Source organism: Falco biarmicus, chromosome 9 (assembly GCF_023638135.1).
Source record: "Falco biarmicus isolate bFalBia1 chromosome 9, bFalBia1.pri, whole genome shotgun sequence".
Classification (NCBI taxonomy): Eukaryota; Metazoa; Chordata; class Aves; order Falconiformes; family Falconidae; genus Falco; species Falco biarmicus.
Genome location: NC_079296.1, coordinates 27704323 through 27729685, shown reverse-complemented (window position 1 = coordinate 27729685; position 25363 = coordinate 27704323). Strand labels below are relative to the sequence as shown.

Sequence of the window (25363 nt, the reverse complement as noted above, 5' to 3'; positions counted from 1 at the left end):
AGGTGCTGCTGGTCACAGGCCCTTACTCGTCTTTCCATATTGCGGAATCATGAGGGTCCCTTTCATCCCCTGTACCCAGAGGTCTGCCCCCCTCCACCAGTGAAAAGAGCCAGGCTCCCTTAAAAAAAAAAAAATTTATTAGATGGTCTTAAAAAGGCTCCCTGGGGAGTGCTTGCAGGGCAGGTGTGCCATCCTTGGCATGCAGGTGTGCCATCCTTGGCACCCAGCCCTGCCGGAGAGCTGAGCAGGGAGCAGCAGCTCTACCGCCTTTCCCCCTGGGCTGCCTGCAGCCACCAAGGAGCCATGAGAGCAGGTGTTCAGGCACTGGCACTGTCCAAAGAGCTTCCCATGGCTCTGGCTCAGGTTAGCAATGTGTGCCAGCACTCACCTTCTGCCAGGCACTTGGGCCAAAAGGAGTCGCGGTGGCAGAGCGGGTCGCCTGTGCGCTCCCCTGCCTGCGGGGAGGGAATTCTGTAGCACCTGGGCCTCAGATGGCCAGGAGTGGCGCACGCTGCTTGGTCACGCAGGGAGGCAGGTCCCAGCTCAGGCCTGTCCCGTGGGGCAGGTGAGGAGAGGGCAGCAGGACGCGGGTAAGCCAGTGCCTGTGGGGAGGAGGAGGAGTGAGGCCGCAGCAAAAAGCCAGTCTCGGGGCTCAGCTCTGCAGAGCCCAGCCAGGGCTGTGAGGAGCCGCCACAAAGGCTGAGCTCAGCTGGGACTCTTTGGCAAGAGGGGTGCTGGATAGGCCAGAGCTTGCCACCAGGCAGGGCTGAGGAGCAACATGGCAACTGCTGCCCATAGTCCTCTGTGCCTTGCAAAGCCCCGAGCAGCACACAGCATGGGATGCTCGCTGTCCTGCTCTGTCCCAGCACTCACGCACCGCCGAGCCACCACCTTCCCAGGCAGGGGCTTCCCCAGGGTTTTACCGTGGCACGTCCACACCCAGGAACACCTTCCAGTTATCCCAGCTGCCGTAACTGTAGGGGTTCCTGAAGATCTGCAGTGGTGGGGGGGAGACACACATCATGCCTGGCTCTGCCTCAGCCATCCCTCCCGCTCTGTGGGCTGTGCTCACCTTGCCTTTCTTCTGCAGTCTCTGCCTCTCCTTCTTGTTGATGTGCCGCTCAATGCTGGTTTCCCCACGTGTGATGAGGGCAGCGTGCCACAGTGTTAGTGCGCCCAAGGCCAGTGCAACCGAGCTGGGGACAGCAAGGGACAGCAGGTTGCACGCAAGCCTTCCTTCCCTGGTGCCGCAGCTGTGGGGGGCTGAGGCTGCCTTCCCTACACCCACCGCTGCATAGGTGGGTCAGCTTGTCTAGTCCCCTGTGACGGAGCCAAAAATCTCTCCTCCTCCATGGCCCAAGAGTTGGCAGGATAGGGACATCTGAGCAAGCCAGCCCAGCCCCGGGGAGGGACAGCAGTGTCACAGGGCAGGAGGCTGCACAGTCCTTGCCCCCCCCACCCTCACTCCCAGACCCTGGGCCCCCTTACCTGCATAGGACCCAGAGGTAGACCACACTCTTGTGGAATGCTCGCTGGCGGAAAGAGAAGGTGGGTGGTGGCGTCTGGTAGTATGTCTGAAAAAGGATCAGGGAGTGAGGGGGATTAACCAAACTGCTTTATAGCTTGAAGCCAGACAGGGGGACTGCTGCACCGCTCAGTGATGCAGAGCTCAGACAGCTAGAAAGGACTGTGGCTGGAACCAACACAGCAGGCAGGGTGATGGGGAGGCAGCCTGAGACAGCCATGAGACATACAGACACCCAAGAGCTGGCACGTGGGTGAGAAGCAGTGGGCTGGAGGTAAGGGGGGAGGCAACAGCTGTGGGACTGGTCAGGACACCACACCACACTGCAGCTGGTGCTCAGGGCAAGATGTGTACGTACTGCTGCAGCTTGCCCAGGAGAGCAGGGCCTGAGCAGCACATGCCAAGCAGCTGCCACCAGCCAAAGCCCCTGGAAGCTGGGTGCACAGGGAAGCAGACCCCAAGCTGCTGGAGGCAATGCCACAGTAGAGCTGCCTGGCCCGCCCCAGCTCTCTGACACGAGATGACTGCGGGGGCTGGTTCTGGCTGTGACGTGCTCCTCAAGAGCAGGACCCCAAGCAGGACCCAGCCTGCAGGGCAGCTCTGCTCCACACTGCCTGGAGCAGCTGCGGGGCAGGGACGTCCCACCTGGTTGGCAGCCACCTGCAGTCTCTCCTTCTCAAGCAGTTTCATTCTCTAGGGGGATGGAAAACAGGGCACGAGTTACGTGTCTCAGAGGGCGCCCTTCCCCCTCACTGCCCCCACTGCAGGACCAGGGCAGCTGGGGGTGTCACAGGAGGAAGGAGCGGGGAAGCAAAGTCACTACAAGGCCAGACGTGGCCCAGCCTTGTTCTGCAAGCTCAGCTTGGGGAGCCCAGACAACCTCGGAGCACGGCAGGGTAAGGGCCAGGGCCTGCCTGCTCACCTCGATGGCTGCATAGGCATCCCGGAACATCTCCCAGCCGCTGATGCTGCAGTAGATGCAGCCCATGGTCATGAACAGGCAGAAGGAGAAGAAGTAGCGGTGGTTGTAGTGTCCCACACAGTTGTTTAGCCAGGCTGCCTCTGGGGTTAAAGGTATGTAACTGTGACAGACCATGGGTCCAAACCCACCCCAGGGACAAGGGCGGTTCTTCTTGGCCCAGCCCCCAGCCCCCTTCCCTGTGCTGGCTGACTCGGGTGAGGAGCAGGGCAGGGAGAGAAGGGGGAAGCAGAGCCAGCTTCCCCTAGGAGAGTGCCGCAGGTTAGTACTGCAGAAGGATACGGCAGTGGTGGTCCATCTTCAGCACGCACCTGGGAGGGAGGAGAGCAGCGCCAGTGTCAGTGCAAGCACTGCGTTCAGGAGGGGGCAGGCAGCCCCCCCAGCCCTGTGGGCTGTGTGAGAGATGAGACAAGAAGCCAGCAGAGCAGCGGGGAAGGGGCCCCGGTCTTGCAGTGTGGCAGGGGGCAAGGAGAGGCTGCCCCAAGTGCTGCGGTGGGCAGAGGGAAGGAGCCCTACCTGTTGCAGATGCTGCAGTGGTGGGTGCGAGCTGGCTTGGGGGCAATGCATTTCCTGCAGATGGAGACGCCAGTGAGATCGTCCTTGGCCTGTGCACAGGTCAGAAGAGATTTGTGCACCCAAGGCCCACACCCATCCCCTGCTCCCCATGCTCCTCACCTCCCCTCTGACCTCCCCCCACCTCCCCACCTCCCCCTGCCCAGCCTAACTGCCCCGATCGGGAGGCCACCTCCTGCAACGACACCACTAGGCTTGTTTAGCTGTTCCCAGTGGTTGTCCATAGCTGGTCCCCACTGCCCAGCTGGGAGAGGCTGTGCTGCCAGTTGGTGCCTTACCTGCGGTGGGTGCCCAGGTGAGGTGGTGATAGCCATGTAGTAGTGGAAGACGATCATGATGAGGTTCCAGTGTCCGTAGGCGAGGTGCCAGCAGATCCAGGCAGGTGTGTAGGTCTGCAGGATGAGGGGCAGCAGGCAGATGTACACGATGGCCACGATGGAGCTTGTCAGCCCAATCACCAGTGCCACAAACACCTACAGGAAAGGGGCCTGGGTCACTGGAGTGGGCAGCACCTGCCCCTTGCTGCCTGGGGAGCAGCACAGGCAGGATATGGTCACAGGAAACCAATCTGAACCACACACTGATGTCCCCACTCCCTTCCTGCCTAGAACACAAGCAGCCCCGACACTCAGTTGCCCCAGCAGCGCGCTCGCCCCAGCCCCCCAAGCCGGGTGCCCTCTTGCCCGGTGAGGGTACTCACCACACCGAACCACCGGGTGACGTGGTCCACCAGCCAGTATACAGGCTCAAAGAGGGAGTCAAGCACCACGTCACCATTGGTGAAGGAGTTGTACAGCAGGGAGCGGAGGCAGAGGTGCCCGTAGTGCCACAGCTGCTCTGCCTGCCGCACCAGCTTAAATCGTCGCCGCCGGCCCAGCCGCAGGCACTTGAGGAGCAGGCGCATCACCGCCGCAAACATCCGCTGCCGGCTCCTCATCCCTGCCATGCTGCGCCTGGGGGGAGAGGAGCTCAGCGTGGGCAGGCCACCCTGCTGCCTGGTCGTCCCTCAAGAAGGGTCTCCCCTCCCAGACGTGCTGAAGTCGATCACACAGCTCCCTGTACCAACTCTGCCAGACGCCTGCCTGCACAGCACAGCAGGGGCCTCTCCTTCACCCTGCATGAGGATGCAGAGCAAGGAAGCTAAGCCCAGACTCCTGGAGGCTGTGGGGCCACTGTCACCGTGATGGCTCTCTGCGTGGAGCAGGGGGCACAGGCCCCTCGACATCTGGGCTCAGATGCTCTCTGGTCCCATCTCGTCTTTCCTAGCGGGGAGGGGGCCGGGGGAGCGACACGGAGAGTCTGACTCAGAGGAAACCAGAGAAGGCATGAGCATCCAGGATGCTGGGCCAGTTCCAGGGACGATCCCAAACTTAGCCCTTCCCAACAGGTTTGGGAACAGGGGAAACCACACAAAATGTACGTGGAGAAATAGGGCCAGGATTACCCCTCCTCACCTAGTCCCTCTCCTCATCCCCAAAAAGCAGGGCCAGGATGCTACTTTCCTCCACCTCAACCTCTGGACCAAACTGCAGAGGTAACCTTGCACATTTCCCAACCTCACAGCCCTACTCCAAGAGTCCCAACGCTTTCTCATTCACCTTGGCTGGATCCACCTTGGACAACACCATGTAACAACAAAGGAGTGGCACAGGGGAAGCCCCAGGCTGAGGTGATGCTGTGCAGTGCTTCCCTACCTGCTGAGCCCCTTGTCCCACCCGAGACCTGTGCTGGGAGCAAATAGGAACCCGATCTGGCCCAGCAGCTGGGAAAATGATCTGCAGGGCTGGGGCCCCCAGGCCTCCGTGCAGACAGTGCCCATCAATATTAAGCAGTGAGGCTGCCCTAGGGTCCTACCAAGGCACGTTCTGAGCCTGGGCCAAATTCTCACCTTGGCATGGTGCCAGGCAGTGGTGCCACAAGGCGGGGGCCCTCCAGCGGGGATTGGCTCCCTGTGCTGCTGTACCCACTGCACAGTGCTCAGGGAGCGGCAGGGAAGGTAAGGGCAGGATCTGCAGCATCCACATGGGCTGTCCAAAGGAGCCAGGTGCTCCCCTCTGCCCTGCCAGATGAGTGTGGGGCTGACCCCAAGGCTGGAAGCAGCTGGACATGAGGACATCAAACCCACCAGCCCACTCCAGGTCACAGGCATGGCTCCTCCCCAGGCTTCCTGTACCCTGGTAAGGGAGAAGCGGGATATGCAAACCCCAGTGCCACCCCTTTCCCCATGTTTGCCCTTGACTCTGCCAAGAGCCTTCCTCTGAAAGACATCAGGTGCGAAGTGGAGCAACAACTTGCTGCTGTGCAGCCTTTAGGTGGCACACGTCCCTGTGTTGTCAGCACAGAGACAAAATGCTGGAGCCAGCAGCAGGTCCCGGGGTAAGCCCTCCCCTCCAAATACACAGCACCTCCCTGCCCCTCAGAGAGGTTTCCTCGCCTACAACAGCTGGCAGCTGCTGAGCAGGGGGCCCACAGGGGAGGCAGCCAGCCTGCCCCAGGGCAGGACACCCCTCTGTCCCCAGGCACCAGCCAGCATACAGCAGCACAGCCACAGGGATGAGGCTCCAGCAGAGCCATGCACCCTCCTTGGCCCAGTCAGTCACTGGGGCTACAGGCCTCACCCTGCCCTTGGCATTCCCCACATCCCAGTGGAGGACTGAGCCCATGGCGATGGGACAACGCTAGCAGCACAGCCAAAACCACAGGCAACAGCAAAGCCAGGCTGCAGGAAACCTTAGATTTGGCCCTGCCTAGGCACAGCCAGGGTCCTGCTCCTGCTGGGTCCAGCCACCCAGACCCAGCCCTGTGGCACCCTCCAGTGGCGCCCAGCTCCACAACACCCAGCTCCCCCAGTTCAGTAGCACCCAGACCCACAGTGGCAAGACACTCTCTGGCACCTAGCCTCATTGTGCAAAGGCTGCCCATACCAACAGCAAAAAGCTCTCAGCCTCACTGCATCCAGCTCCCATAACACCCGGGATCCCCACGCCCCGCAGCACCCCTGGCCCCTCCAGGCCCACAGCATCCCCCCCACTGCCTCCCAACACCATAGCACCCCCAGGGCGACAGCACAACCCCCACTGTCTCCCAGGCCTGCAGCACCTCCTGCCCCAGGGCACCCTCAGCCTCTCCAGGCCCACAGCATCCTCCCCCTCAGCCTCTCCAGGCCCACAGCACTCCCAGCCCCTCCAGGCCCACAGCATCCCCCCCCCCCCGCGCCTCTCCAGGCCCACAGCATCCCCCCCCGCGCCTCTCCAGGCCCACAGCTTCCCCCCCCGGCCTCTCCGGGCCCACAGCATCCTCCCCACACTGCCTCTCCGGGCCCACAGCATCCTCCCCACACTGCCTCTCCGGGCCCACAGCACCGCCGGCCCCCCGGAGGCCCCAGGTCCCTCCCAGGCCCACGACACCCCATAGCAACAGCCCCGTCCGGCGCCTCCGACCTGCCGCCCGCGCCCGGCCGCCCGCCGCCTCCATGCCCGGCGCCCCCCGCCGCTCTCACGGCCCCAGGGCCAGCACCCGGCGCCCCGCGCACTGCGCCTGCGCGCCGCCCCGCAGAGCATGCCGGGAAGCGCAGTGTGCCAGCGCTGGACTACGACTCCCAGCGGGCAGTGCGCCCGCGCTCCTCGCCGGGCAGGGGAGAGCCAATAGCCGTGCCGCTTACAGCGCCGCCTTGCCGCCGGGGCCAATAGGGTGAAGGATTTCTGAGGGTGCACTCCCGGCGGCTAACATGGCGCCTCCCGTACGGTACTGCGTCCCCGGTGAGTGCGGGCCCAGGCACGAAGAGGTGTGGGGCGGTGCCCGGGGCAGGAGAGCGGGTTCCTGGAGTTGGGGAGTGCCCAGGGCAGGGGTGGCCCGGGCGAGGAGCACGGGAGAGGGCGGCCTGGGCCGAGGGGGTTTGCCCCGGGGGTGCGCGAAGGGGTTGCCCCGGGGCAGGGCTGCCCCGCCACACGGGGCCGGGCAGGAGCGGGCACTACGGAGCCTGGTCCCCCTGGCAGTGCCAGCCCCTGGACCCCTGTCCCTTAGGTGAGCGGCTGTGCAGCACGGAGGAGGCCACGGCTGGCAGCGGGACTTACACCCGGCATGGATTCATCTTCTCCTCGCTGGCTGGCTGCCTGGAGAAGAGGAGCGAGGACAGTGGGGTGAGCGCGGCCAGCGGCACACACTGCTCTTCCCCAGAGCCAGCTCCTGGGTGCTGAGGCTGCACAGCCCCTTCCCGGCTGGGAAATTGGGCTCCGAAGGGGTTCAGCCGGTGCCTGCTGCGAGCCTGGTCCTGCATGATCCTGTGCATGGGCTGTGCCCCAAGCTAACCCTCGTGTCTGCTGTCCTGCAGCTGCCTGTTGTGTCAGTGGTGAGAGATGCTGAGTCCCAGCTCCTGCCTGATGTGGGGGCCATGGTGACATGCAAGGTAGGGTGCACTGCAATGGCAAACTGCACAGCCTTTGCGCTCTCTGCCTTGTGCTGACCTTTGTTCCTGCACACATACAGGGTGGGATGAGGAGCCTCTGGGCTCGTTAGTACCCTCTTTATGACTGCTAGCAGGGCAGAGGGAGCCTAGTGGTTTCCTTGGGTCCCTCACTCACAAAACCAGCCAGATATTGGCATGGAGGATCCCTGCCTCTTAATTTGCCTGCCCTGCAGCTGAGGTGCGCTGAGGGAAGGTTTTTCTTTTTCTCCCTTTCAGAACTCCCTCTGTGGCAGGGTGTGTGGAGGGCAGTGCCAGGGGTAGCTTGGAGAAAGGGTGACATGGCAAAGGGATTAGTGTCCCGATGGTGGGAGAGGGACTAGGGTCGCAGGAGGTCATGGCCTTATTTGCACGTCTTAAGTTCCACAAGTATCATCTTCCTCACCTGGCTTCCTGCTGGGTGTCCCACCTCTGCCACCACTACTTTGGTCATGAGGAGGTGGTGGCCAAATGAGACACAACCCCCCTGCATACAGCCCAGTCCTGCCTGCACCCTGCCCTTTCCTTGCCTGAAGTGGGGTGCACTGGTGTGGAAGCAGACCTGTGTTGGCACTGAGTCCCCTTTTCCTCTGGGCAGGTTTGTAGCATTAACTCTCGCTTCGCCAAGGTGCACATCCTGTACGTTGGTTCCACACCGCTGAAATCCACCTTCCGGGGGACCATACGGTAGGGAAAAGGCTGGGTTCCCTGTGAGACAGGGTGCCCTGGCACCCCATCCTCCAGGCGGGAGGAAGGCTTTTCTGGGAGTGCAGCCGGCTGCACTGGCAGGAGCTGTGCCCTGAGCGCTGGACAGGTGTCCAGCAAGTCCTGGCAAGTGCCCAGGCAGGCTGGGGCAGCTCCTGCCACAGGCTGGAGAGTCGCCTTCAGTCACTGGCGCTCAGATTCCTCCATCTCCTTTTTCAGGAGAGAAGATATTCGAGCCACGGAGAAGGATAAGGTCAGTGAGGCACTGCCGGTGACTGTGCTGCCGCAGCAATCCCCACTTTCTGCTGGTGGGGGGCACTTGTCCTGCTGCTGAGGAGCACCCCAACACGCTGTGTGGTTTTGCCTGCTCTCTCCCATGCAGGTAGAAGTGTACAAGAGTTTCCGCCCCGGTGACATAGTCCTGGCCAAAGTCGTATCCTTTCCTCTTGTGCTGTGAGGGCCTGCCAGGGACAGCAGGTTTGCTCCAATCCCCCTGGGAAGGCCTTTCCCTTAACCCCTGTCTAACCAGATCTCCCTGGGGGACGCGCAGTCCAACTACCTGCTGAGCACAGCGGAGAATGAGCTGGGTGTGGTGGTGGCACGCAGCGAGGCAGGTAGGGATGGGCCGTGGGCCCTGGTCTTGGACCATCCTGCCTTTTCCTTGCCTGAGGGGCAGCTGATGCGGCCTCCTCCCTTTCCACATGGAGGAACACAATTTGGGGAAGGGGAATCCCTGACATGTGGTGTCCCCAGGGGTGCAGATGGTGCCCATCAGCTGGTGCGAGATGCAGTGCCCGCAGACACACACCAAGGACTTCCGTAAGGTGGCCCGTGTGCAGCCCCAGTTCCTGCAGACCTAGCAGCCCCCGAGGGGATGCAGGGACTGCAGGGCAAGGGGCTGCCAGGCTGGGGTCCGTGGGGCCAGAGCAGTCTCTGGGCTCCAGCCTCCTCTTCCATGCCTACAAGAGGCTGGCACAGCCAGCCAGGCTCTCGCTGGCAGGATGGATTTTCTATTTTTGGATAATAAATATTTTTTGAGAGTTTTGTGCTCTGCTCAGTTACGACACAGAGGGGTGGCTGTGGCTGCTTGCAGTGTGCTGGTCTGGCTCCCGTAGCTGAGCCGTTGACGGGACAGCTTCCCTGCCACCGGCCAGGAGGAAGCACGTGTTCCCAGCCTGCTGCTGGGGAAGGGGAACAACCTAGCAGCTTTGCTGCGGCAAGGCAAACGCCCTGGAGCTCCGGCTTGCAGCTGGGCTGCGCTGACTCCAGGCACTTGCTTCACAAGGTTGGTTTCCCCACATCAGCGTGGAGCACAGAGAACAGCTTGTTTCCCTGGCCCTGCCTTGATAACTGGTACAGGCTGCGGCTGCACTCAGCCGCAGGGTGCCGCATCACTTCTCCTCTGGCTACACATGCCCTGCCTGCCTCTGGGGACAAGGGCGTGCCTCACTGGCAGCCTTAAAACCTCGGAGCAGCAGGGCGTCACCCTCCCCAGCAGACTGCGGAGCTCTGCTTTACACCCGAGCCCTGTGCTGCCTCGCACATGTGTGATGGGAACACACGTGAGGGAGGTGCTGGGCAAGCGAGGGAGCCACACATGCCACATGGCACAGGAAAGCACAGACACCTCATTATTGCGCATTACTCCTTTATTGAAGTGGAACAAGACAGCTGCTATTGTCGGACAGTGACACTGACCCCGTGCAAGCCCAGGCTCACGGCGTCAGCAGAGGAGGAGGCCACAGCAACAGGGCCACGTACACGCAGGTGGGATGGGGCACAATGGTACCTGCTTCATTAGCAGGACTAGGATGGGCTTCAGCTGGGGGAAGTATGCGGTGGACACGAACTTCTAGATGGCAGGCTCCCTCCCTTGCCCTTGTCCAAAGGCAATAAGTTAAAGCAGGGGCTAGCAGAGCTAGGTCCAGAGTCACGAGTACCACCCTTGGGTGCTGTACCACATGCACCAAAATACAACTCTTTCAGAATCTACCCGCCTTGTGCCACACACCCACGAGGGAACGGGATACCCATCTTGGTCGCTGCCTGTGCTGCACTCGCCCCACTGCTCCCGGGATGACTAAATCAAGCAACAGAACTACAGTAACCAGGTGACGAGAGCTGCCGGGGAAGCAAAGCAGAGGAGGAGCCTGGCACAGCGAGGGATCACTCGGCATGTACGCCTGCAGACAGGGCCCAAGGGCTGGGATCTCTGTGTGGAGAGGTGTGCAGTCGCTGTCTGGCAGAGCCAGGGCTGCCTTTCACACCAGACCTCCGCACGCACAGCCCCTCGCCCCTGGGCCCCCAGGCTGTCTGCAGAGGGGAGCCTGGTACCGAGGGAATGGGCCTAATCCTGGGGAGCTGCTCCAGCTCCGCAGTTCCAAGTTCCTACGGCTGTGGGGGGTGTGCACAGAGGGGTGGGGGATGGCAGGGGGCTCTACTACGTGCTAGCCTGCTGCCCGCCCTCACTTCTTAACCTTGCCCTGAGCAGCGACAGCTTCCATGGCCTTGCGCACTGTCTCCTCATCCCCCAGGAACTGCATAGGCTTGACGGGTTTCAGGTTCTTGTCCAGCTCATAGACGATAGGGATGCCAGTGGGCAGGTTCAGCTCCATGATGGCCTCTTCTGACATGCCTGTGAACAGAGAGGTGCCATCACTCATGGCCCTACCTGCACAGTGCCAGCCAGGGCAGCGGGGAAACCCGTATGATACCCCTGCAGGGCTGACGTACCTTCCAGGTGCTTGACAATCCCACGCAGGCTATTGCCATGGGCAGCAATAAGGACTCGCTTGCCCTCTTTGATCTGTGGGACAATTTCCTCATTCCAGAAAGGCAGAGCCCGGGCAATGGTGTCCTTCAAGCTCTCGCATGTCGGCAGCTGGTCCTCTGTCAGGTCAGCGTAGCGACGGTCCTGAGGGAACAGCCACGCTTAGGCAGCAGCCCAGTGGCCCCAACAGTGGGGGAAGGAGGTGGCAAGGCCTTTATCCCTCCCCAAGATTCCCCCTGAGGACCTACTACATGTAGGCAAAGTCGGGCTTGGAAGCAAGAAAGGCACCTTTAGGGCTGCAATCAGCCACAGTTGGGGTTGTGAGCCCCTCCTGGGGAAAGCCACACGTTGCTTGCTCTGGGCAAAGAGATCAGAGCAAACATCTATGCACATGTCACAGGACTAATGATTAACAGGTAATCGTTCCCTCTGCTTTGAATCTATCTGTGCAATGCCCAAGGGTTCAACTCCCTAGGAAGGGAGCGAGACACACTCAGCCCAATGCCAGCCAGCATCACGCATGACAGTCCTGGCTGCTGCAACAGAGACAGAGACTTTATAGAGGATGCCAGACTACGCTGCAGGGACCTAAGGTGGTTTTGGGAGCCTCCCAGCAAGGTGGAAAAAGAGCAGTGGGTCTTACCTTGCTGATGGTGCTGTAGAAGGGGTGATCGGACTGCATGGGAGGTGGAGGGATGTCATACGAGCGCCTCCAGATCTTCACCTGCGCCTCGCCATGCTTCGCTGCCGTCTCAGCCTTGTTCAAACCAGTGAGAGCCCCGTAGTGCCTCTCGTTCAGGCGCCACGTTCGGATAACGGGTAACCACATCTGATCAATGGCATCCAGGACGGTCCAGAGGGTACGGATGGCCCGTTTCTGTACCGAGGTGAAGCAGATGTCGAACTCATAGCCGGCATCTGGGAAAGACCGGGGAAAGGCGGGTAGCGGAGGGACACCGGGGAGGTGAGTGCTGGAACTTACGCAACCATTGAGGGGCCAAGGGCGGCGACGGCCTCACCGTGCCGGTACCGGTCGCGTCCCCGCCGCCGGCGGCCAGTCCCAAGGGACTGGCCGGCGGCGGCGGGGACGCGACCGGTACCGGAGAACCCCCTCCCCAGTACCTGAGGGTATCCCCTCAGTAGCGGAGCCCACCCCCCTCGACACCGGAGAGCCCCAAAGCCACCGTCAGTAGGCCGAGGCGGCCGCACTGGGCCCCGCGGCCTACCTACCCGCCCCGTTACCGGTCACCGGTACCTCGGAGGGCCTCGCCGCCACGACGCGCCTCTTGCTGACCGGCGGGGCTGAGATCGGCATCGTACCAGCCGCTGAAGCGGTTCTCCAGGTTCCAGGCGCTCTCGCCGTGGCGCACGAGCACGAGGCGGTAGGCGGCCATGGCGGCGGAGCGGGGGCTGCGGGGCGGCCGGGGCGCGCGCGCTCTTCTCCCTCCTCTCACGCCGCTGCCGCGCGCGACTGACGCTGGCGCCGCCGCCCCGCCCCTACCCGCGCGGCTGGGGAGGAGGGGAGGGGAGGGGGGAGGGGGGGTGGCGCGCATGCGCAGAGCCGCAGGCGGGCGGAGGCGCACGTAGCGCATGGCGCGGCCGCGAAGGGCGGCGCGACCTTCAGGGCGTGACATCACTACGCCGTAACGCATATGCGGTAACGTGTCGCGACTGCTCAGCTGTGCCGGGCGCCGACCTGGCTACGGAATCGGTGCCGTGCGGGGGCGGCACCGACGGTGCCTTCTCCCCCTGCAGGGGGAGCTGCCGGCTGCCCCCGAGCCCCTAAGGTCTCCCATCCAAGCCCCGGCCGGGCGCGACCCCGCTTAGCTTCCCCGACAGTACTCCTACTCGCCCCGCCGGAAGGCGGCCAGTGGTGAGGGCACCGGTGCCCTCAATCAAGATGGCGGCGGGCGCCGGAAGCGGAAGGGGAGGGGTGTGTGGCGCGGCCACACGTGGAGCCGGGCCCAGCATGGCGCGGAGCGGGCGGCTCCGTTCGGGCGCCGCCGCCAAGCTGAAGCGGTGGCGGAAGGGCCACAGCAGCGACTGCAACCCCGAGACCCGCCGGCACCGCCTGGCCGCTCGCAGCCGCTTCTTTAGCCGGCCCGCCGGTAAGGGCAAGGCCCCGGGTGCGGGCAGGGCCGCGGTGCGGGCAGCTCCCTGCCTGGGCCCGGTCCTTCCCGACGGGGGCTGCAGGGCCGCGGGGGGCTGTGGCGCGGGCCTCTGAGGCTGGGAGCAGGAGGGCCGGGGGAGCCCCTCACCCCCGAGCTACAGCCCCGGGAGGCGGAGGCAGCAAAACGGGGAGGAGAACCGAGCCCGCGGCCTAGCGCGTGCCTCCTCCTTACCTCCCCGGGACACGGGGCCTGTGAAGCGAAACGGGGCGCGGCGTGCAGCAACCCTGTCACCCTGCCGGGCCCGGCGCGGGGCCCTGCCTGCAGCCGCCGGGACGGTGCTGTCCCAGTGGCGTGGCCCCTGCAGGGTTGTGGCCAGAGCGATTCGGCTCTCGGAAGCCCTCGGCCGTACCGGCAGGTGCTGCCGCGGTGTCGGCGTGGGGAGGAGCACAGCGGAGGCTCCCGTTCAGGAGGCTGCCTGATGGGGAAGGAAATCTCAGAGCATCAGTCTGTAAGGGACTGGAGTTTCGCAGCCCTGGCTGGTTCTAGCCAGGGAGGTCTTTCTCCTGCAGCTGAAGACTGCATTGTCTTGCAGCTGGTTGCAAGCTGGTGTCTGGGGCTCAGAGGGATGGGAGGCATGTGCCTTGGCTGCCTGGTTGCTAGGGCTCTGGGTGGAAAAAGATAAATGGGGCAGACTACCAGAAGCACCTCAGTGTTAAAGCCTTGGTAACCAGCACGTGTTTGTGATGCTCTCCTCCATCATATGAGTTGGCTGGACTGTGCCCTGGTTTGTTTTCACAAGAACAAGGAGCTCTCACCAATTACTGCTGTGCTTTCTCCTGCTCTGGCTGGGGTTGAGGGGGAGGGGGGTGGCAGAGTTTGTGGTGAATGGTGGAGCAACACAGCTTCACGGTTCTGAGCAAAGCTCTTCACCCCGACAGAGAAAAGCAACTTGACGGTGGATGCGGTGAAGCTGCACAATGAGCTGCAGTCGGGGTCCCCGCGTTTGGAACAGACAACTGACAGCGCTCAGCTCCGCATGGAGGAGGATGATACCGCGGAGGCCGCCACAGAAAAGTCCTCCGGCACCTTCCTGAGTGGGCTGAGTGACTGCACCAATGTCACCTTCAGCAAGGTGCAGCGCTTCTGGGAATCCAATTCTGCTGCTCACAAAGAGGTACGGACAGGAGCAGGGCTGGGGACGGGGTGGGGTCCCGTGTGGATGACCCCACAGATGTGAGGCTGAGGGCACCGACCTGCTCTGCTTGCTGTTCATAGATCTGCGCTGTGCTGGCAGCCGTGACAGAGGTGATCCGCTCACGGGGGGGCAAGGAGAGTGAGACAGAGTACTTTGCTGCACTGGTGAGTGATGGTCGTGGGGAGGTGGCGTGAGGGGAGCTGCTGTTGGCAGCATGGGTGGGCTCTTGGGAGGGCTGGTGGAGGAAAGTGCTGTGCTCATAGCTGAGGTCAGCTGCTGTTGGGCTGCTTCTGGTTTCTCTGCCCTGCTCTCCAAGGGTTGGTGTTGGGGAAGGGCTGGCCTGGTGTGAACCATTACTTGCGCTCACTCTTCCATTCTGTGTTCCCAGATGACCACACTGGAAGTGGTGGAGTCTCCTGAGTCACTGTCAGCTGTTGCCTACCTGCTTAACCTTGTCCTAAAGCGGTGAGTAGCTGGCAGAGGAGTGAGGAGAGCTACCTGGCCCCATCATGGAAGAGGGGTTGGTACTGGAACCCCTCCCTGGGCTGGGGACGCAGGTTCCCTGCATGACTACACCCACTGCCAACTCCCCACACCACTGACATGTCTCCTTCTCCTGGCAGGGTTCCAAGCCCTGTGCTTATAAAAAAGTTCTCAGATGCCTCAAAAGCCTTAATGGGTATCGTGTCCTCACAGGCCTGCAGCAGCTCCACCTCTGCCCTGCGATGGGTGAGTGGCCAGGAGGCAGCCGGCCATGCCAGCTCTGCCCCTGGGGTCTGCTGAGAGCTGGGGTCGAGGCTGCTGCTGCTGCAGAGTGGTGCTGAGTGGTCAGCCTGATGCCATTGCAGTGGGGAGGGTGTCTCTCTGTGGGCTGATGCCAACGGCCCCTGCTGGTCCCTTGTTGTAGGTCCTCTCTTGCCTGGCCACACTGCTGCGGAAGCAGGACTTGGCAGCCTGGAGCTACCCCATCACTCTCCAGGTCTATCACGGCTTGCTGAGCTTCTGTGTTCATACCAAGCCTAAGGTGAGCACCCGGTGGCACTGGTGACAGATGACACTGCCTATGATGTTCACTTTTGGGGCTGGCTGTGCAACTGGAGCCTGTGGCTTCTACCCACCTGGGCTCTCCTTTGCCAGGTGCGGAAAGCGGCGCAGCATGGGGTGTGCTCTGTCCTGAGGGGCAGCGAGTTCATGTTTGGAGATGCAGCACCTGAGCATCACCCTGCAGCACCCTCCACCGCCAAGTTCTGCGTGCAGGAGATAGAAAAAGCTGGAGGTATGGGGTGCTGGAGCAAGGGGCCTGCAGCAGAGTCGGGGGAGGGCCTGTGCAGCTGTGGGGTAATAAGGATTTGAAAGAAAGAGGGGAGGGGGCAGCACCCTGGATTGCTGGGGAGGGTACGAGATGCCTCTGGGACACCTAAGGTGTTTTGGAGGGTCCTCAGCCATCTGTCTGTTGCTCTACTCGTCCCAGGAGCCAGGGGGTGTTCACTCCAGCTCTGTGGGTCAGCCGCAGTGTTGTCACAGGGGCTTTGCCTTGGGCAGGGCTCTGCCATGGGGTGCCACAAGCTCAGATGTTGCTCTGCTCCTACAGGCACCAAGGAGGCAACCACCACCCTGCACGTCCTCGCCCTGCTGCGGGACCTGCTGCCCTGCTTCCCTGCAGCTGTGGTGAAGACCTGCTGTGAGACCTTGCTCCGAGTCATGACTCTCAGCCACACGGTGAGTGTCCCCATGCCAGGGATGGCAAGGGCAGCTCCTTTTCCCCTCAGCTGCACTTGGAAGGGCTCAAACCCCTCAGCTGCTGGCTGGAAGCCTGGAGATGCAGGGTGCAAACACAGAGGAGCCCAGGGCAGCTGGTGCTTGCTGGGCTTCCCAGGGCAGAGCCTGCTTTGGGGTAGGAGGACAGTGGGTGCAAAGCAGAGCCCCCTGCTCCTGACACTGTGTCCTTCACAGCTGGTGACAGCGTGTGCCATGCAAGCCTTCCACAGCCTCTTCAGTGCCCAGGCCAGTGAGGCCTGCCTGCCAGCTGAGCTCAATGGCCAGATCATCACCGTGAGTGTGGGGTGCCAGTGTGGGGAGGGATGGGGCTGACAGTGCCACGGCACTCACCCACCCTCTGCTTCCCCAGGCCCTCTACGACTATGTGCCCAGCGTGAGTGACCTGCAGCCACTGCTGACCTGGCTGTCCACCATGGAGCGGGCGCACATCAACCTGGGCAGGTATGGGCAGGGGCCGCTGCTGGGCATGGGGAGAGGTGGCCACTTGGTCTCTCACTTGCCTGATCTCTCTTCTCTAGGCTGCAGAAGGACCTGTGCTGGGCTCACCTCCCCCGGCTCTTCTCTGCAGCTATGAACTGCTTCCTCTCCCCGCACTCCCAAGTGGTGGCGACAGCAGCTCAGACCCTGGAGGTATTGCACACAGGCACCTCTTCCCACTGGGGCTGCCCTGGGCCTCATGGGGAGCTCTGCCCAGGGGTTTGGGGCTTTCCGAGGAGTGGTGTGTTCCTCTGTGCGTGCCAGGCTGGGAGATGTGTAGTCCACTGCTGTCCCATCTTCCCCGTTTGCCCTTGCAGACCCTCCTCAGCGAGTGTGTTGGTCCACACATGGAGGACCTGGGCACAGTCTCTGCATCCGCCCCAGCCCCTGCTGCCTACCTGTGCAAGATGTTCAGGTGAGGAGCGGTGGTGTGGGAGAGGCTGTCCCTGTGGGCCTGGCTGAGCTCTGAGTAGCCTCTGCCTGGTCCCCAGCGGGGGCTGGCAGGCTGCTGGGTGCCCTGATCACTGCTGGATCAGTCCTTGCCAGCATGACCGTCTTCTCTCTCCTTCCCAGATCAGTGGAGGAGGGCCTGACGTACCGTTTCCATGCAGCATGGGATGAGGTGCTGCGGGTGCTGGAGGTCTTCTTCGAGACGTGTGGGAAGCAGTGCCACACCATCATGAGGAAGGTGAGCCAGGCTTGGGGGCCGCAGGTGGGGTGGCTGCACTGCTGCCTGGGCTGCGTTGCTGTTGACCTCTCCAGCTGTGGAGCAGGGCCTTCCTGGTGCCCATTGTCCTGCCCGTGCGTAAGCACGAAGTGCGCAGCTCTGGGACTGGGCATGGGGACATGTGGGGCAGCTGGCATCCCTGGGCAGGCATAGCGAGTGATGTGCCAGGACTGTCTCTGTGGCTCCTCTGTGACTGTCCTGCTCTGTCCTTGCAGTGTCTCCGGTCCCTGTGTGACCTGCGTCTCTCCCCACACTTCCCCCACACTGCTGAAGTGGACCAGGCAGTGGGGGCTGCTGTGAGCACCATGGGTCCTGAGGTGCTCCTAGAAGCTGTGCCCCTGGAAATCGATGGCAAGGAGTGAGTACGGTCATGGGGTAGCAATTTTGGAGCCATTCATTATGTTCCTGTTCAGTCCCCATGCGGTGCCGAAGGTGTTTGGCTCTACTGAGCCCACCTGTGCCCAGCTCTGTGGCTGCGTGGAGGTGCCCTGTGCCCAGGGCCTAATGCCGGTCGTGCCCTGTGCTCCCCTGACCCATGCCTTCCCTCCCCAGGGAGACCCTGGATTTCCCCCGTAGCTGGCTCCTGCCGGTGCTGCGGGACTATGTGCAGGGTGCGCAGCTTGGCTTCTTCACCAGCTACTTCTTGCCCTTGGCAGCTGCCCTAAAAAGCAGAGGTGAGGAGGGTGGCATGGTGGGGGTCTGAGTGGGTGCGGTCCCGTGCTGCTGGGAGCCCCAGGGTGCTCCATGGGACCTCCCTTCTCTTCCCTGGGGTGGAGTGGGGTTTTGCCACCCCCGCTGCTCTGCTCATCTACCCCTTCTTTTCTGCAGCTGTGGAGTTTACCCAGGCTGGGAAGAGTGTGGAGGCCAAGATCTATGACACGCTGCAGTGGCAGGTAACGAGGAGTGCCCGGGAGCCCTGCCGTGGTGTACCGGTGGTGCCAGGCTGGGGAGCAGTGACGTGGGTGAAGAGTGCTGGCCTCCCATTTTTTTGTTTGCCTTCTAGGTCTGGACCCTGCTGCCTGGCTTCTGCACCCACCCCACGGATGTGCTGGGGGCCTTCAAGGGGCTGGCCCGCACGCTGGGCATGGCCATCAGTGAGCGTCCAGACCTCCGCCCCACCGTGTGCCAGGCCTTGCGCACCCTCATCCACAAAGGCTGCGAGACAGGTTGGAGGGGAGACAGACCCTTGTGGTGGGTCCCTGTCCCCTGCGGTGACCTGGAAAGGGGAGGTGTTGGTCTGTAACCCCCTGTCATCCTCTCCCTAGATGCGGAGCGGGCAGAAGTGGGTCGCTTTGCCAAAAATTTCCTGCCCATTCTGTTCAACGTGTACAGCCAGCCTGAGGAGGATGGGGCCAGCAGTGCTCAGCGGCGCTCTGTGCTGGACACTGTCCGTGCTTACCTGACCATCACTGACCCGCAGGTGAGAGGAGAGGGCCCTGGGGCAGTGGGGCAGGCTGTGCTGGCTCAGGCCAGCATCTCCCAGCTGGATCCAGTCTGATAGGGCTGTGGTGGGTGCTTGACTGGAGACTGGAGAGGGCAGGAGGAAAGAAGCTGAGCAAAGAGCAGCCCTTCCCGCCCTTATGGGGAGGGAGCCTTTCCCAGCCGGTGGTCTGGGATTTCCCAATCTTGCAGCAGCATCTGGCACATCATGCACAAGTCCTTTGTGATTTGTCTAGCTCTTTTTGGACCCACTAGTGCTTCTGGTCTCCACAAAGTGCTGCGGCAAGGTGTTTGCCAGGTAGATTGCAACTCTTTTAAAGGTGCTTCCTTCGGTCAGTTCTGATCCTGCTCTGTGTCCTTGCCCTGCAGATGGTGTGTGGGTTCCTGCAGAAAGCCAGCGTGAAGCTGACCAGTCCTGAGAGCTCTGAATTTACCAGGTAACACCTGGGGACTGGTGATAATGGGTAGAGCTGCTGGCTTCCTCCTGGTGAGCAGCGCTAAGACACTCATTCTGTCCCACGTGGGATGTGCCACTCCTGTGCATCCAGTGAGGCTCTCGGCCAGAGTCCCAGCTTGGCTGGGTAGTGTTGGTGATAAGGTGCTCACTCGTGTGTCCTCTGCTGCAGACTCTCCATTCTGGACCTGGTGGTAGCAATGGCACCCTATGCTGATGAGCAGTCCTTAGATTCCCTGTACCGCACCATCCAGCCTTCCCTCCAGGTGAGTCTGCTCCCAGCCCTGACAGGGGCAGGGGGTGCAGTGGGGCACCTTCTGCTTGCTGCCAGCTTGGACCTGGGCTATGGGGAGATGAGCAGCTGCTATAGGGGACAGGTCTCTGGTGAGTGGCATGAGGTGCTGCGGGAGTCCCTTCAGACGCTGTGACTGTTGAGGCTGTCTTGACAGCAGGGCCATGTTGGCTGTCCCTGCAGAGCAAGGAGCGTAGCATGCAGAAGAAGGCGTACCGTGTGCTGGAGGAGGTGTGTGCCGCTCCCCATGCCCCCTGCCAGGCCTTCGTCCGCTCCCACCTGCAGGATCTGCAGGCAGCGCTGCTGGACTCACTCAAGAGCGCGGCATCCCCGGCCAAGAGGGTGAGAGCAAGGGCTGCAGTGGTGGATCTTAGCTGCTGTTGGGAGGGGGCGGGGTGGGGTGGGTGGAGGAGGCAGCTGGGTGTGTGTTCCTGGGTGTACCAGTGCTGGACTGTTTCTTTCCCCAGCCTAGGCTGAAGTGCCTGTTCCACATTGTGAAGCAGCTCTCTGCTGAGCATGAGCCCTTTGTCACTGCCCTGGTCCCAGAGGTGAGCATGGCCCCTGGGGGGGGGACCCATCTGGTTCTGGCCACAGAGGTGGCAGCAGTGATGTGACTGACATGCCCATGTGCCTCCAGGTCGTCCTGTGCACCAAGGAGGTATCGGTGGGGGCCCGCAAGAATGCCTTTGCGCTGCTTGTGGAGATGGGGCATGCCTTCATCCGCTTTGGGCCCACCCCCCAAGGTGAGCTCCTGCTCCACTTGCTCAGCCCCATGGGTGCCCCAGCCCCAAGGGACCAGAACCATGCCTGGCATCCTGCTGAAATGGGGCAGGGATGCTGCTGGGCGCAGGGTGAGCGGGGCCCTGAGCCATCCCCTCTTGCAGAGGCCATGCAGCGATTCCTGCTCCTGATCTACGTGGGGCTCACAGGCTCAGTCACCATGATCAGCTGCACGGTGCTGGCACTGACTCGCCTGTTCTTTGAGTTCAAAGGTGAGTGGGAGCAGGAGGGCTGGGGGCATGAGGGCAGCACAAGGGGACAGGGCAGAGCCCCTCCGGTGAAGGCAGGTGCCAGGAGGAGGCTGGCTGCGGCTGAGCCCCATCGTGGTTGCAGATCACCTAGAGCTGAGCGTGGTGGAGCAGCTCCTGCAGAACATCTGCCTGCTGCTGGTCTCCCGCACGCGGGATGTGGTGAAGTCGGCCCTGGGTTTCCTCAAGGTCACACTGCTGCTGGTAGACACCAAGCTGCTGGCCAAGCATGTCCAGACGATGGTGAGATCCTGTGTGGGGTGCCCCAAGGAGGTGGTGGGGCTGCCTTGGGTGTCTGGGAGCATCTCCAGCTGCACCCTGCTTCTGCACGGGGGTCAGGGACCCAACCTTGGTCTTGGTGACTGAGACAGCAGGTAGGAGGTCCCTCGCCTGAATGCTGGCACGGATCTGCCAGAGAACCCCCGTGAACCAGCCCTGCCAAGCAGGGAGACATCCCCATGGCCCTGCCTGGGGTGGGCATGGGGAGATGGCAGCAGGGTGAGCATGGTGGCTATGCAGAGGAAGGGTGGGAGGCTGGGTGCCCAGGGCAGGGGTGCTTTGATCTCAAGGGTCTCTGTCCTGGCAGCTGGAGGCTGTGGGAAACCTTTCAGACGACATGAGACGGCACTTCCGTATGAAGCTGCGAAACCTTTTCATCAAGTTCATCCGCAAGTTTGGGTGAGCTGGGGGCTCCCGGGGCTGCAGCGAGGGAGCTCTGGGAAGCAGGGCAGGAGGAGGTGGGCCCTGACTGCTCTCTGCACTCCTCAGATTTGATCTGGTGAAGGGGCTGCTGCCAGCCGAGTACCATAAGGTGCTGGTGAACATCCGCAAGGCAGAAGCCCGGAGCCGCAAGCAACGTGCCCTGAGGCAGGCGGCCACGGATACCGACGAAGAGGAGGCACCACCAGCACATCCCAGAGGAGACAGGTGAAGATGGGCCAGGGGTGAAGAAGGAGCAGCCCCCACAGGGGGCTTGTTGCTGGATCTGCTCAGCTGGTGCCTCTAGAGATGCTGGAGACATCTCCAGGGCTGCTGTGTGCTGTGAGGCTGGCTGGGGTCTGCACCCCTGGGCTTGTTCTGTTTCCATCATTCTGTCTGCCTTTTGACTAGCATGGAGGAGATCCTGGCTGACTCAGAGGAGGAGGAGGAGGAAGAGGAGGAACGGCAGAGGAGCAAGGAGTGGAGGAAGCAAGCACGGCAGAAGGGCCAAGCCTGGCTGAAGGAAGGGGAAGAGGATGAGCCCCTCAACTTCCTGGACCCCAATGTGTCCCAGCGGGTCCTGGGTGAGGAGTGGAGCTTTGGATGTGGCTGGGGTGGGATGGATGCGTTGGGGGCTGCTGTGATGTGCAGGGACCCTGGGACTACAACTGCCCACAGGAGTGGGTCCTTCCTCAGACCCTGACCCATCTCTCTGTGAGCAGCCACCAAGCCAGGCCCCAGGCGGTCCACGGGAGTGAGCCATGACTTCCAGGTGTCCAAGGACGGGCGTCTGATCATCCATGAAGAAGAGGAGGTGGACGATGATGAAGCCAAAGGTACTGCCTGGGCTGACAGGGGGCCACACTAGACTTGCTCTAGTACTCCGAATGGTTTTCTTCCTGCCACCCGTATGTGGGAGCTTGGGGGGGATGTGGGTGGAAGCGGCAGGAGTTGGTATGGCCTTGTGTCACACCTAGTGACTCTCTTCTGGGCCATTGCCACCCAGGGGAGGCAGCTCCCTCCATCACCAGAAGGGTGTTGGAGGGGACAAGGTCACAAGTGCTGGTTCGGCAGGGGCACCCTGCTCCTAAAGCCCACTCCAGGGGCTGGCGTAGTACTGGGGGTCCCCTGTGCCTGCATTCTCCACTGACACTTTTGTCCTGTACCATAGGAGCAGATGAGGAGATGGCAGATGTGCTGCAAGATGTGGGTCTCCGCAGTGTGAGTATGGGGCTTATGGTCCTGAGGAGACGCTGAGGGAACTCAGCTGTGCCAAACCCCTGCCTGTGCCATGGCAGCTGCAGCTGTGCCCAAGAGGCCAGTAGGGACACCAGGCAAGCGCCAGCTGCTTGGAGGGGTGCAGGAGGCTGGCTGGGGACAGGGACATGCACAGGCAGTCTGAAAGGTCTCTGGACCCCCATGGGAAAGAAGCAGGCCAGGGGTCCATGGGAGGGCAGAACTGTAAGTACAAGCCAGCTGCAGGGTCCCTGCTCCTCCTTCTGCAGAAGAAGAGCCAGAAGCGTCGGTTCAGAGAGGAACCAGATGATGAGGAACTCGAAGCTGAGACCTACCCTCAGTACAGAGGTAAGTCTTCCACCTGTGCCCGGTCTGGGGTTCCCCAGGGGGCCAGAACCACGTACCCACCTGTCTCGCTGGACTGCTCCAGGACAGCTGAAGCAGAGATCTTTGCTCATGGGAAGTGGTCACTGTTCTCTGCTGTTCTCACACCTAAGAGCTGGAGGCAAAACCAGGAACAGCTCCCCCAGCCTGGAAGGGGGAGCCATGAGCCCCCTTCCAACACACATTCTCTGTTTTCCAGCTGGAGGCTCTGGGATCCACCGGCAGCTGAACAAGGAGCCAGTCTTTGGTGCAGAGTACAGATCCAAGGTGAAGGACAAGGTTTCAGTGGGGGGGGTGCCTGGGGCTTTTCTGGGGCAGGAAGCACCGTTTGTTTTTTGGAGGTCTGGCCCAGTAGCATAAAGGCTGGAGGAATCTCTGCACCAAGAGGAGCTGCCAAATCCTTGGTACCTGTGAACATTTCTAACCCATCTTGGAGTCCCTGTCCTGCCCTTGCTGTGGCCAGTTCCTGCTTGCTGATGAAAGCAGGTGTCTGTAGCATCATCTGAGTAGGAAATCAGCTCCCAGGGCCATGTGCTCAGCTGACGCCCCACTGCAACATAGTCTTCGGGATGGCTGGGTGGCAGGGTTGCACCAGAACGGGACACATGCATCTCCCCTGGTGCTGCATCTTCTCCCATGTCACTATCTCCCACAGAAAGGTAAAGGCGACGTGAAGAAGAAAGGCCAGCTCGACCCCTACGCCTACATCCCCCTGAACAGAGCTAAACTCAACAGAAGGTGAGGCTAGCTGGGAAGGGCTGGGAGCAGGGCTAAACCCCAGGTTTGATCCTGCAGGGTTTTGTGGATCTGAGAGCTCCCTGCCAGCCTCTGCACTGCTCCTTGTGTAGCTTGGAGCATCCCTGTGCATTAGGTGTGCCCAGTGCCTGCACTAACCCAGTCTCCTGTTTCTTCCTTCTTCTAGGAAGCGGGCAAAAATGCAGGGCCAGTTCAAGGGCCTGATGAAGGGAGCCCAGCGTGGGGCCAAGGCTGGCCGCAGGAACCGTCTGAAGGCCCAACGCCCCTGAGGAGCATCAGGTGCTTGGCCTGCACCTGCCCAAGGACAGACAACACCCTGTGGCCTCTGGGCACCGGGGGTTGAGGGCTTTGTGAGTAGAGCAGTGGGGACTCCTGCAGAAAGTGGCCCGTGTCTGTTTGAGATTCCCTGGGAAACCACTCTGTTGTATTACAAACTCATGGCCCAAGCCCTGCCCTCCTGTACCTGGAGGAAGGTGCTGGGTTGTGTGGTGCAGGGGTATGTGTGAGAGTGAGTAATGTGTAATTAATTCCCTGTGTTGATAAATACCCACTGTTCCTACCCAGCCCAGATTCCTCCTCTCCTCTTAAGAGCTGTGCAGACTTGTGCTCTGCCTGCTGCCCTGTGCAGTAAGTGCTGCTGCAGCACTGTGCCCCACGGGGCTCACCCCTACATCAGCATGGGACCTGCAGCTGGAGCCCTCTCCCCAGCGTGGCGCTTGCCTAGGGGCTGTCAGGAGCAGCACTGCAGCACAGAGCAGTGAGGCAGTTCCCGTGTCCTGTGCCCTTCCGGCACATGTGCAGTAGGGGTGAGTTGTCGAACTGGCCAAAGAAAGAAGCCAGAGATGGTGAAGTCCTTTGCTTTTAACCAGCGTTCTTATACAAGCTCCCTCTTGGCAGCGTCTTCTGCCCTAAACTGTGGGCCAGGGAATCTGTGCCACAGGGGGAGTCCCTGCCATTTGACAGCCACTGGTTTGTCCTGCCTCAGCTTTTCCTTTTCCTGTATCAACCATGCCTGGTTGTGGGGCATGAACTGTTCACTGCATATTTCTTCAAACTGACTGGAAAACTGCTACTGCAAACCTCTGTGCCTTGCCCTTTCCTTTATCCTTGAGAGCTGGGAGAAGCCTTTTCCTCTGTTCTGACCACCTGCTGCCAGTAGACCTGAGCAGTGCAAATAATCCTTTTTAGCTTCCCAGACATCTCAAGTTAGCCTGAGCATCTGGTTTTGCCCAGTTACTTCTGCACTGAGCCCGAAAGACCGTGTTTGGCCAAAGCATGTTGGAAGAGAATGAAGCTGAGGGTAGTAGATACAGGTGCCATTGTTTACACTGCAAAGAACATGTATTTGTGAATGTAGCTGGCTTTCCCTTCATCTTCTGTATTAAAAAGCCTTTAGTCCTTTGTCATTTCCTTCTATGGTAGATTACACACTGGAATTGTAACACTTCTCAGTCTCCTAATAAGCTAAAGGGATTGTGCTTGTTCAGCCTCTTACTGCAGGCTTCTTTCTGGAGGCTGCAAATCCAGTTTTGTGGTGCTGTCATGTGCTTTTTGGTTTTTTCCAAGATCCTTATAAAAGCCTGGGGGTAGAGGAGGAGCTCTTGTACTGGTCTTGGTCCTGCCTTGTCAGGAGCACTTTTCCCTTCCTGCTTCCCCACCCAGGGCTCTCACTTGAGCCCCAGGGCCATGTTGAGCTGCTGCTGCTGCTTTAATCCTGCCAGAACCCACAGCCTGGCTTATGGACCAGTCATCTCCAGCAGCACCTCCTGACTATGTTCAGTCAGCAGGAGCT

At 61.3% G+C, this 25363-nt stretch overlaps 4 protein-coding genes across 9 annotated transcripts; 2 read left to right on the top strand and 2 right to left on the bottom strand.

Moving 5' to 3' along the window:
- Positions 1 to 126: 126 nt before the first annotated feature.
- ZDHHC16 (zinc finger DHHC-type palmitoyltransferase 16) lies at positions 127 to 6619 on the bottom strand. Of its 6 annotated transcripts, none has more exons than XM_056351922.1 (11): positions 6518 to 6603; positions 4966 to 5251; positions 3778 to 4030; positions 3356 to 3550; positions 3021 to 3109; positions 2787 to 2815; positions 2448 to 2581; positions 2171 to 2218; positions 1489 to 1574; positions 924 to 1196; positions 127 to 602 (listed from the first exon to the last, which is right to left on the bottom strand). In XM_056351922.1, the coding sequence occupies exons 2-11, from the start codon at positions 4971 to 4973 to the stop codon at positions 488 to 490; spliced, it is 1230 nt and encodes a 409-aa protein (XP_056207897.1). In that variant the 5' UTR covers positions 4974 to 5251; positions 6518 to 6603; the 3' UTR covers positions 127 to 487. The 6 variants fall into 6 exon arrangements, with proteins under 6 accessions (XP_056207897.1, XP_056207898.1, XP_056207896.1 ...); XM_056351926.1 differs by lacking the exon at positions 6518 to 6603 and having other exon boundaries at positions 128 to 602; positions 924 to 994; positions 1073 to 1196; positions 3356 to 3469; positions 4966 to 6060; XM_056351924.1 differs by lacking the exon at positions 6518 to 6603 and having other exon boundaries at positions 128 to 602; positions 924 to 994; positions 1073 to 1196; positions 4966 to 6058.
- A 131-nt stretch (positions 6620 to 6750) lies between these two features.
- On the top strand, positions 6751 to 9263 carry EXOSC1 (exosome component 1). The gene is made up of 8 exons (XM_056352883.1): positions 6751 to 6835; positions 7101 to 7216; positions 7408 to 7482; positions 8117 to 8205; positions 8443 to 8476; positions 8606 to 8656; positions 8753 to 8837; positions 8977 to 9263. The coding sequence occupies exons 1-8, from the start codon at positions 6805 to 6807 to the stop codon at positions 9081 to 9083; spliced, it is 588 nt and encodes a 195-aa protein (XP_056208858.1). The 5' UTR covers positions 6751 to 6804; the 3' UTR covers positions 9084 to 9263.
- A 591-nt stretch (positions 9264 to 9854) lies between these two features.
- Positions 9855 to 12477, bottom strand: PGAM1 (phosphoglycerate mutase 1). The gene is made up of 4 exons (XM_056351895.1): positions 12249 to 12477; positions 11637 to 11911; positions 10957 to 11137; positions 9855 to 10858 (listed from the first exon to the last, which is right to left on the bottom strand). The coding sequence occupies exons 1-4, from the start codon at positions 12385 to 12387 to the stop codon at positions 10689 to 10691; spliced, it is 765 nt and encodes a 254-aa protein (XP_056207870.1). The 5' UTR covers positions 12388 to 12477; the 3' UTR covers positions 9855 to 10688.
- Positions 12478 to 12918: 441 nt separating this feature from the next.
- Positions 12919 to 24977, top strand: RRP12 (ribosomal RNA processing 12 homolog). Its single transcript, XM_056351894.1, has 34 exons — positions 12919 to 13101; positions 14043 to 14278; positions 14380 to 14463; positions 14688 to 14764; positions 14923 to 15028; positions 15207 to 15323; positions 15437 to 15575; positions 15891 to 16018; positions 16253 to 16351; positions 16428 to 16519; positions 16597 to 16708; positions 16873 to 16970; positions 17129 to 17243; positions 17498 to 17640; positions 17835 to 17956; positions 18111 to 18175; positions 18286 to 18448; positions 18548 to 18702; positions 19092 to 19159; positions 19349 to 19442; positions 19652 to 19810; positions 19936 to 20016; positions 20106 to 20211; positions 20353 to 20460; positions 20582 to 20739; positions 21083 to 21174; positions 21265 to 21423; positions 21607 to 21779; positions 21918 to 22031; positions 22367 to 22416; positions 22701 to 22779; positions 23015 to 23082; positions 23471 to 23553; positions 23738 to 24977. The coding sequence occupies exons 1-34, from the start codon at positions 12963 to 12965 to the stop codon at positions 23838 to 23840; spliced, it is 3885 nt and encodes a 1294-aa protein (XP_056207869.1). The 5' UTR covers positions 12919 to 12962; the 3' UTR covers positions 23841 to 24977.
- Positions 24978 to 25363: the final 386 nt, after the last annotated feature.